The 15,771-nt window shown below is 43.5% G+C and overlaps 1 protein-coding gene across 1 annotated transcript in view; it reads left to right on the top strand.

Annotated features, from left to right (window-relative positions):
• LOC117347325 (dynein heavy chain 6, axonemal-like) overlaps positions 1–15,771 on the top strand; it is a 2,502,256-nt gene that overhangs the window by 1,876,032 nt on the left and 610,453 nt on the right. Inside the window, 1 exon segment of the mRNA XM_033918113.1 lies at positions 2,359–2,555. Within this exon segment, the coding sequence (XP_033774004.1) occupies positions 2,359–2,555 (197 nt within the window).

The following is a 15,771-nucleotide window of genomic DNA, read 5'->3' on the forward strand; positions in this document are numbered from 1 at the left end:
GGTTGCCAGACCGGAGAAAATGTCTTCAGGTGGCAGGGCTTGGGAATCCCCAATAGCTCAAGAACTTGTAAATTGCACTCAGCCGGGGAAATATTTTGGTGCCCACTCACTAATTTTGGGTCCATTCCCTCCCCCAAATCACCTGTATATGACTACTCCACTGAATACAAAAATAATTGTGTTGCACATATCCCAAAGCTAACATATTCCAATTAATAAATTCAAAATAAAACAATTTTTTTTTCTACCTTGTTGTCTGGATATTTTATTTTTCCATCATCTTGGTCCCAGTTTCTCTTTCTGCTTTTTGTCTATCTTCTACCAATTATCTTTCCAGTGTCTGCTGTCCAGTTTTTCTTCTCTTCTTAATACTATTCCATTCCTTCCTTATGCTTGTCTCCAATGTATTGATTTTTCCCTTTCAGCTTTCTTAACTTTTTATTTTCTTTTTTGCCTCTGTCCACTCAAATCTCGCCATCTTTTTAAATGTTCAGCTATCTCTCAATTCTCCGTCTTCTCTCAGTCCCTTGCTCTCCCATTCCCCATCTCACTCCTTTCCCAGCCTCCTATTTCTTTCTATCTACTCCCCATTACCACATTTCTACCACTGTACTCACTGCTCTCTCACTCATCTTGTCATCTCCCTTTTGACCTCATCCACATGGCTCATCACTTTCAGAATCCCCCTCCCGAGCACTCACATATAACGTCTCACCAACCAGGAGAAAATTATACATGTGATATTCAGTTCAAAAGACTAGATAGCACCACTCGTACTGCTGGATTACTGTCTGCTCTTATTATTACTCCCTGACCCTTTCTTTCCATCCCCTTTCTTATCCCAGATCTCATCCCTCCTGTCCTCCCATGGGTCCATCTCTCCTCCTCTATCCCCATGGTCCAACATTTTGCTCCCTCTCTTTTCTGTTTTTCTTCTTCCCTCTTCCCTTGATGCTTAACAATGAAATGGAGGAATAAAAGAGAGATGCTGCGTCTCTCTGCCTTCCATCCGCAGGCTTAAAATTTTTCCCTACCTCCCTTCCATCCCCAGATCCATCTTCTCTCCCTTTCTCTTATCAACTGTCCCCCACCCCATCTCTCCCCATGCCTGCCTGCCTCCTTCCCCCTAATCCACCATTTCTCCCTCTCTCTTCCCAACAGTTCTCCCTTCAGGTATCTCTTTCCCTCTTCCTCCATACCACCCCAGGTCCAACTTCTTTCCCTTCAGACCATTGCCCACCATCTCTCTCTCTGTCTTCTGTTTTTGGCCCTATAAGCTCTCCCCCCACACCCAATCTGGCACTTCTTTTAATACCCTCCTCCTCTGTACTTAAAAAAGAACCCAGGAGGCTTCCTTGCCCCAGCATGTTCTCCCCCTCCTCTCCGCAACCATGCATCTCTACCTCACTCCTCTCCCACCACCATGTCCAATAATTCACGCTCTCTCCCTCCCTCCTCTTTCTGCCCAAAAGTTATCCTCTTTCTTTATCTCTCCAAGTGCACCATCTCTTTCCCTCTCTCAGACACCCAATTCTCTCTTACTGTTCCCTCCCTCCCTCCATTCTTCAATCCTATGGCTCATGCACCCTCCCCTCCTTTCTTCATCATTTGTCCAAAGTTTGTGCTTCCTCCCTCTCGAACCCCAACACAACCTTCTCCCTCCCTTCTGTGTCTCCCTCTGGTGGGTATTTACCTTCTGTCCAGCTCCCATGCTGCAATCGTTTTTTCTGGTGAAAGCTGCGGGCGGTGGTGGCTGGCTCCTCACACGATCCATGGCTGTGCTGGAAGTATTTATTTTATGGCTGTCAGCGATCCGCGCCTATGCTGGAAGCGTTCCCTTCCTTTTGTGCCTCCCAGTGAGTGTTTATTTTCTGGCCAGCTCCCTTGCTGCAGTCGTCCGCAGGCGTCGTCGGCTACTCACACAGCAATTCACGGCTGATTCAGAAGGGAATGGTTCTGACACAGCCGCAGATTGTGCATGAGGAGCTAAGGATGCCCGCAGACAACTGCAGCAAGGGAGCTGGCCAGAAAACTACCCACTGGAGGGAGGCACAGAAGGGAGGGAAGGAGAAGCTGGGCTGCACAAAACTCCTTGTTGGGCTGCATGCGGCCCGTGGGACACAGGTTGGACACCCCTGCTCTACAGTATGTCTGGCCATTTCAAATCTGTTCTCATTAAATGAAAGTAATAGGGAGTCGGTGTTCATTAAGAGATCAAAGTACTCATACTTTGTAAGGGTAGCAGATGAAGCGAGGTAAGGGGATATCATAATGTAGTAAGAATCAGTTAATAGATTGAGAGTGGAAAAGATCATGATAATGATAATAATAATTTCTTTTAATTTTATGATTATTTAGCAAAGACCATGGCAATTACAGAAGCACGCCTTATTCGTGCTGGAAAGCTTACAGCTGCACTAGGAGATGAACAGATCCGATGGCAGGAGAGTATTGCTAGCTTTGAAGAAGAAATTTCAAATGTCATTGGGAATGTGTTTATTGCTTCTGCTTCTGTTGCCTATTTTGGTGCTTTTACAGCAGTTTATAGACAGCTGGTAAGTGAATTCATTTTTATTTGAGCACATTCTTTGAAAGGTAGCTATACAAATCAAAAACAAATAAATGCACACCAATGTAGAATGTTCTACTTTTTGAAAACAGTTGTGAGAAAAATATTTTGAAAATCCTAGGATGGTCTACATTTTAACACAATTAGATGGCCACATAACTACCGTGTGGCTTTAGCAGGCATTGAAATGTTGCTAGAGGCGTTGAAAAGGGTGTTTTCTTCTTGGCAGCCAGAATGAGGGGTATTTACTGGTATCTTTTTATCAGGTCCAGTGTCAAGATGAACTGAGTTCCTCCCAGCCTTTCAATGAGTTCATTGAACCTTAGCATCAGTTATACTTGCAATTTTAAGATGGTGTTCACCATCCGGAAATCAATGCAGAACCAGATGCTCCCATCCAATTTGGGCTCCAGCAGAATGGAAGGACCAATTACTATGATAATTCCCAGTTCCATTATTTCAGCTATCTCCTTCGCTAATGCTTGCTGTCTGGGCTCTTTAATGATCTCAAGGGATTGATCCGGCTTGGCACACTTGAGAACACAGCCTGGTTCTAGCAGACCAAGGGCTCTTTTTACTAAGCTGCGATAGCGTTTATAGCATATGCAGAATTTTAGCACGCGCTAAATTCGCGCTATGCAGCTAGAACTAACTCAATGCTGGCGTTAGCTTCTAGCGCTAGGTGTGCGCTAAAACCGCTATCACAGCTTAGTAAAAGGAGCCCCCAGTGTCTCAGGTTGCCCTCTTGGACTAGTACTTCAATTTCTGAGACCCATTTCTGTAATAGATTGGTATGGAAAATCTTTGCTTTGCTCCTCTTGTCTGGTTGTGTCACTTTGTAATTGACAGGTCCTGTTTTTTCTACTATCTCATAAGACCCTTATCACTTACATAACAGCTTGCTGTCTCCTGGATGGAAGATTCTCTGGATAGCCTTCTGGTTGTAGGCTTGGGCTTGTCCCACCTGAGCCTTGTCTAAGCAAAATTTGACAGCCTTGTCTTCTTTCTCATTCTCTCCTGCATGGTGAGCATGTACTCTGCCAAGTTCTTTCCTGGGTTAAGTTCCTCCTAGGCTTCTCGGACTATATCCAGGATTCCTTTAGGACTTTGTTCATATACTTATTGAAAGGGAGTGAATTTTTTTCAAACTCTGAAGCCCCTACTGATCTGCAAATAGTATATATGGGAGCAGGGTATCCCAGTTGTTTTCTGTCTATAGCCAGAAATATTCTCAACATTTATCTTAGAGTCTTGTTAAAGTATTCAACCAGACCATTTCTATGGATAATATGGAGGGATCGTCAAAAAGTTTCCAAACTTTTATTTTTTTAAACTCTATTTATTAAATATCTAAAAAGCAAATTGAATCACTTTTCCCATAATCACCCTTTGCCTGACTGACTAGTCACATGACAATGCCAATTGTGATGCTTTTTTTACCTCAAGTTGTATTTTTATGTACCCATTTTTTAAATTTTCTGTATTTCGCTTAAAAATCTTGATAAGCATTTAGTTCAAATTTTTAATAAACTTGAAACATTCTTTTTTTTTTTCCAAATTCTTTATTCCTTTTTAAAACATATACAATAAGGGGTTCATAATAAATAAAAAACAAACAAACGTCTAAAAAGTGTCCTAAATGGCTACTTGGACGATCAAAAAGCCTGATCGTCCAAGTACCCATAACCAAAGCTGTTTTTTAGACGTATCTAAAACCAGCTTAGGCCTTTCCCCTGCCACTAAACACACAGAGAGAAGAGAGGCGTGTTTAGAGGAGGGGTTAGGGTGGGCGGTGGGCAGGAGGTGGGCCGACCTACACCTAGGCGTACAACACATATAACCAAAACAGTTGACAGGTTGCCTAGTCGGCACTTAGACCTTTTTGACTTAGACAAAGTCAAACCAGGTCTAAGTGCCGAAAAAGGGGCCGCTGAGCTGATGGCCGCTGGCACAATCAGTTCAGCGGCCCGGCAACCTACCCACTGCAACCATCGCGGCAGGAGAGATGCCTCTTCTCCCCTACCGCGATGCGATCACCCCTCTACCAGAACTGCCGTGACCCGCGGCAGGAGAGATGCCCAATCTCTCCTGCCACAGGTTGTGGCAGTTCAGGTACAGGAGTGATCACATCGCGGCAGGGGAGATGGCCAATCTCTCCTGCCGCGATACATCAGCACCCCCCCCTCAACGATATCGGGGCAAGAGGGAGCCCAAGCCCTCTTGCCCCTGCGATCGTGCCCCCCCCGACTCGATATGGCCAGGAGGGAGCCCAAGCCCTTCTGGCCCCGGCAACCCCCCCTCCTACATGAACGGGCCAGGAGAGAGCCCAAGCTCTCCTGGCCCCGGCGACCCCCCCCGACTGGATTGGGCCAGGAGGGAGCCCAAGCCCTCCTGACCCCAGCGACCCCCCACCCCCCACTACAATACGGGCAGGAGGGATCCCAGGCCCTCCTGCCCTTGACACAACCCCCCTCCCCCCAACGACCGCCCCCCCCCAGAACTCCCGATCGGACCCTTCCCGCCAACCCGCGACCCCCCCCGGCCAACCACACGACCCCCCCCACCCCCACCCCTTTCCCTCACCTTTAACATTGGCCAGACGGACGGGTGCAAAGCCCGCCCGTACGGCAGGCCAGCCGGGTCCAGAATGGGGCCGGATTGGCCCAGGCGGCAGAAACCCCGCTCAAAGGTGGGACCTGAGGCGCCTGGGCCAATCAGAATAGGCCCGGGAGCCTTAGGCTCTTCCTGTGGGTGGGGCCTTAAGCACATGGATTAAGATTAATTGAGCATCGTTTGCGCCTAAAAAAGAATGATATTGCGGCGCCAATGGTGTCGCACTGCTTAGAATTTAAACATGTTTTTGATGATCTTAAATTTGCAGCACTTGAAGTAGTGGGTGCTTCTGTCAGAGGAAGTGACATTAATTCAATCTTATTGAAGAAGGAAAAACGTTGGATTTTTTATTTAAAGAGTCTTACACTAACGGGACTCAGTAGAGTGGGATGCCTAGATACACAGGGCCTGTTTTACAAAGCCACACGGCAACAGCCCCAAAGCCCTTTAAATCTCTATGGGCTTCGTGGCCGTTACCGTGCGGCAGCCGGTAACGCTGCTTTGTAAAACATGCCCACAATTGGCAGAAGGGTTGACAAACAACTGACCATGATCATCCTCTGTCTAACATGGTCAACACTCCATTCACAAATGGGGAAGAGGATTCTGTTATGTTATCACATCGGCGCTTGTCATTTGACGAAATGACGTTGTAACGTCATTATTGACGTATTCAGGAGCAGAGATAAAATCATGGCGGATTGGATAAGTTTCCTTCGGCCCGGAAACTTTTTGTAGCTGTTGTGTATCGGATAGCACATAATGTTTGTAAGTGAAGAAGCTAAGTTGTGTCATAGTTGTCTGTGTTCTAGATCAGTGGTTCCCAACCCTGTCCTGGAGGACCCCCAGGCCAATCAGGTTTTCAGGCTAGCCCTAATGAATATGCATGAGAGAAATTTGCATATAATGGAAGTGACAGGCATGCAAATCTGCTCCAAGCATATTCATTAGGGCTAGCCTGAAAACCCGATTGGCCTGGGGGTCCTCCAGGACAGGGTTGGGAACCACTGTTCTAGATAGTATATAATACCTGGAAGCAAAGAAGCTGTGTTTCGCTACAGCAGTTTGTGTTCGTTTTTGTATCTACATTTAGGATAAATGTTAAAGTTCATTAATAAAAAGTGAAAGTATTTTTATATGTTAGAAATCATTCGTGAAGATATAAGTGGGTGGTAACTACATGGTTTTAATATAATTTTTGTTTGAAGGTCATGTGACTGAAACGCTCATGCAAAAACGGAGTGTCGGGCAGTTCAAGCTCATATAACCAACATTGGATTGGCATATTGCCATGAAAGATAAGTGTTGCTGGTCTAAGTAAATCAAGCACATGAATGATTAGGACACATTGATAATTTTAATATGTTTTGTTGGGCAGTCTGTTTGATATAGATTTATTCAAATAAGACATAAAACACAAACACATTATGGTATTTATAAAAAATATATATATAAAAAATTAAAGCATAAGGGATAGGATGGAGGCAATAGTATAAATGATTATTTGATGTGAATCGGACAGAATGTAGACTTGGGATAACATATGTTATGGGAGGTCCTATGCACTGAAAACTGTTCACATTGTATGATATACCATCCTCCTAGTCCATTTATTTATTTACTCATTTATTCATTTCTTGAGGGTTTTTTAATGAGGGCTATTTGAGAGAGAAAATATGAAAAGATAATATGTATAGGCTTGATTAAATAATGTAAAAAATATTGCTTGATGGCATATATTGCCAAGTAATATGATTTAGAGTGATTGTTAGATATCCTTGAACCCAATTTGCTATAATCTTTATCCTGAGGGTTGGATTTTGGACTAGAAAGATCCGTTTTCTTTTTCGTTGAATAGCAACAGTTTTTTTGGCATATCCATGCAAATGTCTAATCAAATTTTTAGGAGTGAAATATGTATTTTCATGCTAGAACAACTTCAAGTGTTCCTGGATATGAAGAAAAAGGGCCTTTAACTGTTAAGCTTATTCCTAATTATTTTTGCTTTATTTGAGTTGCTCTTCACTCTTGGTACTCTGTCCCTGTGTCTAGTGGTCTAAGAAAGATTTAAGCTATTTTGCTTTTTTGGTTTAATGCAGGGGTGCCCACACTTTTTTTGACTTGTGAGCTACTTTTAAAATGACCAAGTCAAAATGATCTACCAACAATAAAATTTTAAAAAACACAAAGCACACTGTTCGCAGATAAAATGTTAATTATCACTTATATTCGGGGTTTTTTTCAGAGGTCAAGGCAGATGACTTTAAAATATGCAATGTCACCTCAGTAACAACTATACAAAAATAGACAAATATACCCCCTCCCCTTATACTAAACTGTGATAGTGGTTTTTAGCACAGGGAGCTGCACTGAATGCCCCTCGCAGCTCCCAACGCTAAAAACCACTATCACGGTTTAGTAAAAGGGGGCCATAGTGCAAAATATAGACAGCAGATATAAATTCTCAAAACAGACACATTTTGATCACTAAATTGAAAATAAAATCATTTTTCCTTCCTTTTTGTCTGGTGATTTCATGTGTCTCTAGTTGCACTTCCTTCTTCTTTAAATCCAATATTTATTTATTTCTGTCTTTCTGCCCCCTCCACTTTTCTTTCTCTCTCCCCCTGCCCCCCTCTTTATTTCTGTCTTTCTCTCTCCCCCTGCCTGTCTGTATTTCTTTCTCTCTTTCCCTGCCCCCTCTTTATTTCTGTCTTTCTCTCTCCCCCTGCCTGCCTGTTGTTCTTTCTCTCTTCCTCTGCCCCCTCTTTATTTCTGTCTTTCATTCTCTCTTCCCCTGCCTGTTTTTCTTTCTCTCTCCCCCTGCCCCCCAAGCCATCACGCCGATTTTTCCACTTCCCCAATTCTTTTTCTCTCTCCGTGCCGCCCCCTCCCCCCCAAGCCACCACGCCGATTTCTCTCTGCTTCCCCGAGCCAGGCCTGACGCATACAAGCGCCAGGCCCACAAGCCTTCACCTCTGACATCAATTCAGACATCGGAGAGGAAGTTCCAGGCCAGCCAGGCAGCGATTGGCTGGCCCAGAACTTCTCCAATGTCAGAATTGATGTCGGAGGTGAAGTCTTGTGGGTCCGGAGCTTGTACGTGCCTGGCCTGGCTCAGGGAGGAAGGAAGAACAAGAACGCAAAGGCAACGCGATCTACTCACGTTTCCTTTGTGATCTACTGGTTGATCACAGTCGACCATTTGGGACCCCTAGTTTAATGTATTAGGGTTAGATTCACTAAACTGCCCAATTCACTCCGCTCCGTGTCCGATCCGTGGAAGGCCAAATTCAAATGGGGCGATCAGAGGAACGCCCCCACCGACCGTATGGATTGTTACTGAGTGATCCCGACGTATGCACAGACCATCTTCTTTGCCTGTAGATGGTCTGTGTATGCTCTCCGCTGGAAATTTACTTCCCCATTCACTTGCGGCTCCTTTTGCACTGAGGTAAACTTTGCACTCATTACTAAAGTTCCTGATGTTGCTAAACGAGGAGCCCTCAGTGCTTAGCAGCCTGCCTGTGGACAGTGGTTATTAGCCTAATGCAGGTGTCGCCTCCACTCCCACTGCTCTTGTGTGGGCACACAAATGTCTTCTCAGATTTGGAAAAAGAGATGTTGGCAGCAGTCACAGATACCTCGGCCTTGCTGCTTATTCATTACAATTTGCTCTGATCTTCAAAGGGATTTTACAGGAAATAAGATATCGGTGTTATGATGACATACAAGAATTCGAATAGAAAGATAAATGGTGATTAGTATGCATACCGTAGGGCTTTTCATTTTGCACTGGAACCCGGTCTTGCCCACGTTTTCAGGCGAAGGGGAAGAGAGAGGGATGGTGTCAGCTTAGAATTTCTAGCAATCAGCATTTTTGGTTGCCCTAACCAATGTCAGCAAAGGCCTATGGGAAATTATATCAATCTGACTCCTGCACAGAATTCACATATATTAAGCATCCAGCCAGACTGTTTCAAACAGTTTACAAATTCTAATCAGCGCTTAGAGGACCTGGCAGTAAAAAGGTGCTAAAGACAGCTAAGAGGTGTTAAGAAGATGTGTTAATGTCTGATGCTTAAGATGGACAGCTTAGGATGTACAATGGGTCCAGGTGCACAGATAACTAAGATTAATCAGAAACTATTGTCAGAGGCATACTAGAAAGTACATTTAACTCCAGTCTATTCTTCTCCAGTCTAGCACACCTCACTCACCTTCCTGATCAGTGAAACTAACCATTGTTTCAAACAGTTTACAAAGGATAGGGATATTTAACTTCAATAGATTCTATTGAAGTTCAATAGATTCTATTTGTTATAAAAAAAAACCAAAAACCCTCTCAACATCAATCCTCTCTCTCTATCTCTGGAACCCGAAGCTTAGACCATCACCACCCTTTCTCTCTCTCTTGCTCTTCTTGGAACTTCACGCTTCTCTCTCCTGTCTCTCTTGGAATCTTTTCTTTATCTGTGCGGATCGCCGGACTAGATGGACAGGAGAGTCGGGGCGGCAAGAGCAGGAATCTTGAAGGGCTGGAAGTGCAGCGATGTATCCCTGTTTGCCACCTTTCGGGGCAGAGAGCAAAGCGTCAGAGAGCTGGGGGCTTTTTTGGTGGTTTGATGGGCTGCAAGCAAGGATTTCAGGGTGAAGACAGTCGGAAAGGATGTGAGTGACTGGTCCCCAGCAGTCACTTTTTTGCTGATCGGCCAGCTCAGTTGATGTTTGGGAAAAAGTTTAGTGAATCACGTCTTTCCTACTTTGCATGCCATTTCCCCTCATTTGTATGTGCAGATCGGAATCGGATCAGCCACGAGGTTAGTAAATTGGGCTAGAGTCAGTGCATGATCAATAAATTTAGTGAATCTAGCCCTTAGTTTCTTGAAATGTTTTTCTATCTGTTTTGCCTGAACAAGATATCTCTTGTGAAATTATGTTAAAATTGCAATAAAGAAATAATGGGAATTTTAAAAACTAGTCTAAGTACAGACATCCAGGAAAAATGGCAAAGTTTGGTTGTCTTAGTTTTCGTTATAGTACTTGAATGTTCAGACCATAAACACACCCATGGAACGCCTCTGTTTTGGACATGTTCATACGAACATAGTGCTATCCTAGATGTATTTTTAAATACATTTGATTATATGACTTGGACATTATATGGACATGCACCATTCTTGGGTGTGTTTTTCTTTATTATTATTATGAACCCCACAGTCTCTCAGGAATTGGTTATCAGATAGAAAACAGAAGGTAGGGTTAAATGGTCATTTTTCTCAATGGAGGAGTGTAAACAGTGGAGTGTCACAGGGGTCTATACTGGGAACAGTGCTATTTAACTTAAGAACATAAGAATTGCCGCTGCTGGGTCAGACCAGTGGTCCATCTTGCCCAGCAGTCTACTCACGCGGTAGCCCTCTGTCAAAGACCAGCTCCCTAACTGAGACTAGCCCTATTTGCGTATGTTCAGGTTCAGCAGGATCTTGTCTAACTTTGTCTTGAATCCCTGGAGGGTGTTTTCCCCTATAACAGACTCCGGAAGAGCGTGGTCTGGTGGAAGAAGAAATTCCTTATATTCGTAGAGAATCTATCCCCTTTCAATTTTAGAGTGTGCCCTCTCATTCTCCCTACCTTCCAGAGGGTGAACAACCTGTCCTTATCTACTAAGTCTATTCCCTTCAGTACCTTGAATGTTTTGATCATGTCCCCTTTCAATCTCCCCTGTTCGAGGGATAAAAGGCGCAGTTTCTCTAATCTTCTTTACGCAGCGTGTGGGGGACACCTGGAATGCTGCGTGAGCGGGCTTGCGGGCACGATGGACCTCAAGTCTGACCCAGCGGAAGCATTGCTTAAGTTCTTATGTTCTTTCACTGTATGGCAACTCCTCCAGCCCCTTAACCCCTCTGAACCGTGTCCTTCTTCATGTACGGCAACAAGTGCTGGATGCAGTACTCCAGGTGAGGGCGCACCATGGCCTTGTACAGCAACATGATAACCTTTTACGATCTGTTCGTGATCCCATTCTTTATCATTCCTAGCATTCTGTTCGCCCTTTTCACCGTCACTGCACATTGCGTGGATGGCTTCATCGACTTGTCGATTATACCTCCCAAGTCTTTTCCTGAGAGGTCTCTCCAAGTACCGCCCCGGACATCCTGTATTCGTGCATGAGATTTTTGTTGCCTACGTGCATTACTTTACACTTATCCACGTTGAATCTAATCTGCCATGTTGATGCCCATTCCTTGAGCCTGATTATGTCACATTGCAGATCTTCGCAATCCCCCTGTGTCTTCACTACTCTGAATAACTTCATATCGTCCGCAAATTTAATCACCTCACTCGTCATACCAATGTCCAGATCATTTATAAAGATGTTGAAGAGCACGGGTCAAAGCACTGAGCCTTGCAACACCCCACTGGTGATGCTCTTCCAGTCTGAGTATTGTCCATTTATCCCCACTCTCTGTTTCCTATGCTCCAGCCAGTTTTTAATCCACGTGAGTATTTCACCCTCAATTCTATGGTTTGCAATTTTACGAAGTAGTCGTTCATGTGGAACCTTGTCAAACGCCTTCTGAAAATCCAGATATGCAATGTCAACCGGGTTACCCTTGTCTATCTGTCTGTTTACTCCCTCGAAGAAGTGCAGCAAGTTTGTCAAACACGATCTGCCTTTGCTAAAACCATGCTGACTGGTCCTCATCAGCTCGTGTCCGTCAAGATGATCAATGATGCAGTCCTTTATCAGCGACTCTACCATCTTTCCCGGTACCGAGGTCAGACTCACTGGTTTGTAGTTTCCTGGATCTCCCCTCGAACCTTTCTTGAAGATTGGCATAACATTCGCCATCTTACAGTATTCCAGAATCTTTCTCGATTTGATCGACAGATTAGTTGAAGCAGTTCAGTTCTTTGATGACCCTTGGATGGATGCCATCCGGTCCCAGGGATTTATCGCTCTGTAGAATATCAATCTGCCTACACACCTCCTCTAGACTGACCATCAATCCTGTCAGCTTTATGTCTTCGTTTCTTGCATATAGGCTGTGTAAATCTTCTTCGGTAAATACAGATGCAAAAAAAAATGTGTTCAGTTTGTCGGCGATTGCTTTGTCCTCCTTTAGCGCTCCCTTTATTCCTTGGTCATCCAACAGTCCCACCGCTTCCTTCGCGGGTCGTTTCCCCTTAATATATCGAAAGAACAGCTTGAAGTTCTTCACCTCCTTAGCTATTTTTTCCTCATAGTCTATTTTGGCCCTTTTTACCGCCTTATGGCACCTGAATAGAACGGGTACAAGTGGATTGATTTTTCACTCCGTCAAAAATTACAAAGACTAGGGGACACTCGATGAAGTTACAGGGAAATACTTTTAAAACCAATTGGAGGAAATTTTTTTTTCACTCAGAGAATAGTTAAGCTCTGGAACGCTTTGCCAGAGGATGTGGTAAGAGCAGATAGCCTAGCTGGTTTTAAGAAAGGTTTGGACAAGTTCCAGGAGGAAAAGTCCATAGTATGTTATTGAGAAAGACATGGGGGAAGCATGGAATATTGCTACACCTTGGGTTTTGGCCAGGTACTATTGACCTGGATTGGCCACCATGAGAATTGGCTATTGGGCTTGATGGACCATTGGTCTGACCCAGTAAGGCTATTCTTATGTTCTTACTATGACCGGGCATGGCCAGGTTTGTGGGTCAAGCTTATACTTGCCTAGCACATAAACACTGACCGAGTGGATTTTATCTGGAGTTGATGATTAAAAAAAAAAGTTTATTAGTGCATGATATTCATCACAAACTGTTCAAGGAAAAAAACAGTTTTATAACACCCAGCAAAATATCTAATCTAATCTTGTCTTCGGTTTATATACCAGGTCATCTCCTGAAGGAGCTTGACTCAGTTCACAAGAAATTAAGATCAGAGTATATAATAGAATATAAACCTGAAAGAATAAAAATGCTATTAATGCATCACTTACATAAATTCACTAATAATTAAGACCTAGATATAAAATAGAATGTAAAACTAAAAGAGTAATATATGCTATTAATGTGACACTTCAGTAGGTGAGCCCCTAACGTATTGCATGAACAACCAAATTTTTAGATCTTTTCAAAATTGTTGTAACTGACCTATCAATCTTACATAGTCAGGAAGTTTGTTCCAAATTTCTACCAGTTTGAACGCCATAGATTTGCTAAGCTTCCAAACAGATTTAAGTCCTCTAGAAGAAAGAAACGATAATTTATATCTGTGTAATCCTCGAATAGCAAGATCTAGTAGTATTCCAATATAAGAGAACTGAAGAGTCGAATAGTCCGTAGAGCAACTTAAAGATAATGCATGCACACTTAAACTGTATCCTAAACGAACTGGGAGCCAATGAAGCTTTCTCAACAAAGGGGAGACATGATCGTATTTTCTTTTTCAAAATATAAGTTTAGCTCCCTTCTGGGGTTTAACAACAACTTCAGTATAGTTCCTTTCCCAAAATCACAAAAAATGAGTTCAAGTTCAGTTTTAACAGAAAACAACAATCAAAACTCTCCTTCTGTAAGCACAGTCCTTGCCCATCTTTAGACACGCATTTAGCTTGGCTTACTTAGGCTGGGCCAAACTTACATTCCTCAGGCAAGGCAAACAATTTTCCACAGCTTTTGCCTTCCTTTTAAGTTTCCCTTGTTCTTTTAGTTCATGAAATGCCCAATTGAGTTTTTTTTAAAAAATAAGGCCAAACTCAATGACATTAGGAACCAACCTCCCACAATGACCAGCTATTAGGGTCCCTCCCCAAAGGATACTTTTCAGGTTCTAATAATTCAGTATCCTCTGCAACATTATTTCCATACAACAGGCTTATCCTTATTTCCAGTTCTTTTCTTTTCAAAGAAAATCTTTCTCTGCCTTGCTTCCCTCACACTGTGTAAGGCTTCAAACAATACTTGCATTTTCGCCCGTAAGGGCAGCCTGAGTTTTTTTACTTTTCCTCTTATGTTAGCTTTAATTTAAAAAACAAACAAACAGCAAAACTACCTATCAAACACAGACTAAGTTTTCTATTTTCAGCTCAGGTAAAAAAATATCCTCCTGAATGCTACAACATTTTATTCTCAGCACAGTTTCATTTTCACTCACAGTCAGTTTCCATTTGCATTTCAGGAATAGAAAAATCAGAGTTAGTTTTACAGAATTCCATGAGCTCTTCTTGGCTCAAAGCTTCCCTGTTATCAGAGTGATCTGCCAGGAGATTCTCCTTCATTTCCACTTCAGGGCTTTCACACATTTTTGAAATGGTCTGACCCGATTCCTTTGGTGAGCTTTGCTTCTCCTTTCCAAATGTGGCTGGATTACAGGGTTCACTTCCTGATTCTGCTCAGAGCTACTGGTGCTGCCTTGTGCTCTACTGCTCTGCCTTTTGTTAGGCTGAAGGAACATGCTGACAGCGATAGCCCTCCAAGCGAGCCATTGAAAACATGGGGGCTGCCTGGAGGGAGCACAGCTTTCGCTCTGCCTTCCTTCCTCAACTCTCCCCTGCCCCCTCCGACATCATAAGAACATAAGAATAGCCTTACTGGGTCAGACCAATAGTCCATCAAGCCCAGTAGCCCGTTCTCACTAGTACCTGACCAAAATCCAAGGTGTAGCAATATTCCATGCTACTGATACATGGCAAGCAGTGACTTTCCCTGTCTCTTTCTCAATAACAGACTATGGACTTTTCCTCCAGGAACTTGTCCAAACCTTTCTTAAAACCAACTACACTATCCACTCTTATGACATCCTCTGGCAACGCATTCCAGAGCTTAACTATTCTCTGACTGAAAAAATATTTCCTCCAATTGGTTTTAAATGTATTTCCCTGTAACTTTATCGAGTGTCCCCTAGACTTTGTAATTTTTGATGGAATGAAAAATCAATCCACTTGTACCCGTTCTACTCCACTCAGGATTTTGTAGACTTTAATCATATCACCCCTCAGCCATCTCTTTTCAAAGCTGAAGAGCCCTAACCGTTTTAGTCTTTCCTCATCTTGATCGCTCTTCTCTGAACCTTTTCCAGCACCACTATATCTTTCATGAGATAAGGAGACCAGAATTGAACGCAATACTCCACATGAGGTTGCACCATGGAGCGATACAGGGGCATTATAACATTCTTAGTCTTGTTAACCATCTCTTTTTAATAATTCCTAGCATCCTATTTGCTTTTATGGCCGCCGCCGCATATTGGGCGGAAGATTTCATCGCATTGTCTACAATGACAGCCACATCCTTTTCATCTCTGACATCAGAGGAGTTGGCCACTTCTCATTGGCTATGTTGGGAGAGGGGGGGGCGGAGCTCACCTGCAGGAGCAAAAATTCAAAAGCTGAACACTGGAGAGCATTAACCCTTTTCTCCGTGCTCCCAGCATCCAGATTGCTGCACGTGGAGGCCTGCTCCATCCTGCTCCCAGCACCATCAGTCTCAGGGCATTGAGTTGCCCTGTGCAGGCATCGGCATTTTTTCCTTAGACAGATCTTTTTTCCATAGACAGGTTCTTGGACCCGTGCTCTTCAACCTGGAAATTGGTACAACGAGCA

The sequence above is a fragment of the Geotrypetes seraphini genome, chromosome 1 (assembly GCF_902459505.1).
Source record: "Geotrypetes seraphini chromosome 1, aGeoSer1.1, whole genome shotgun sequence".
NCBI classification, from domain to species: Eukaryota; Metazoa; Chordata; class Amphibia; order Gymnophiona; family Dermophiidae; genus Geotrypetes; species Geotrypetes seraphini.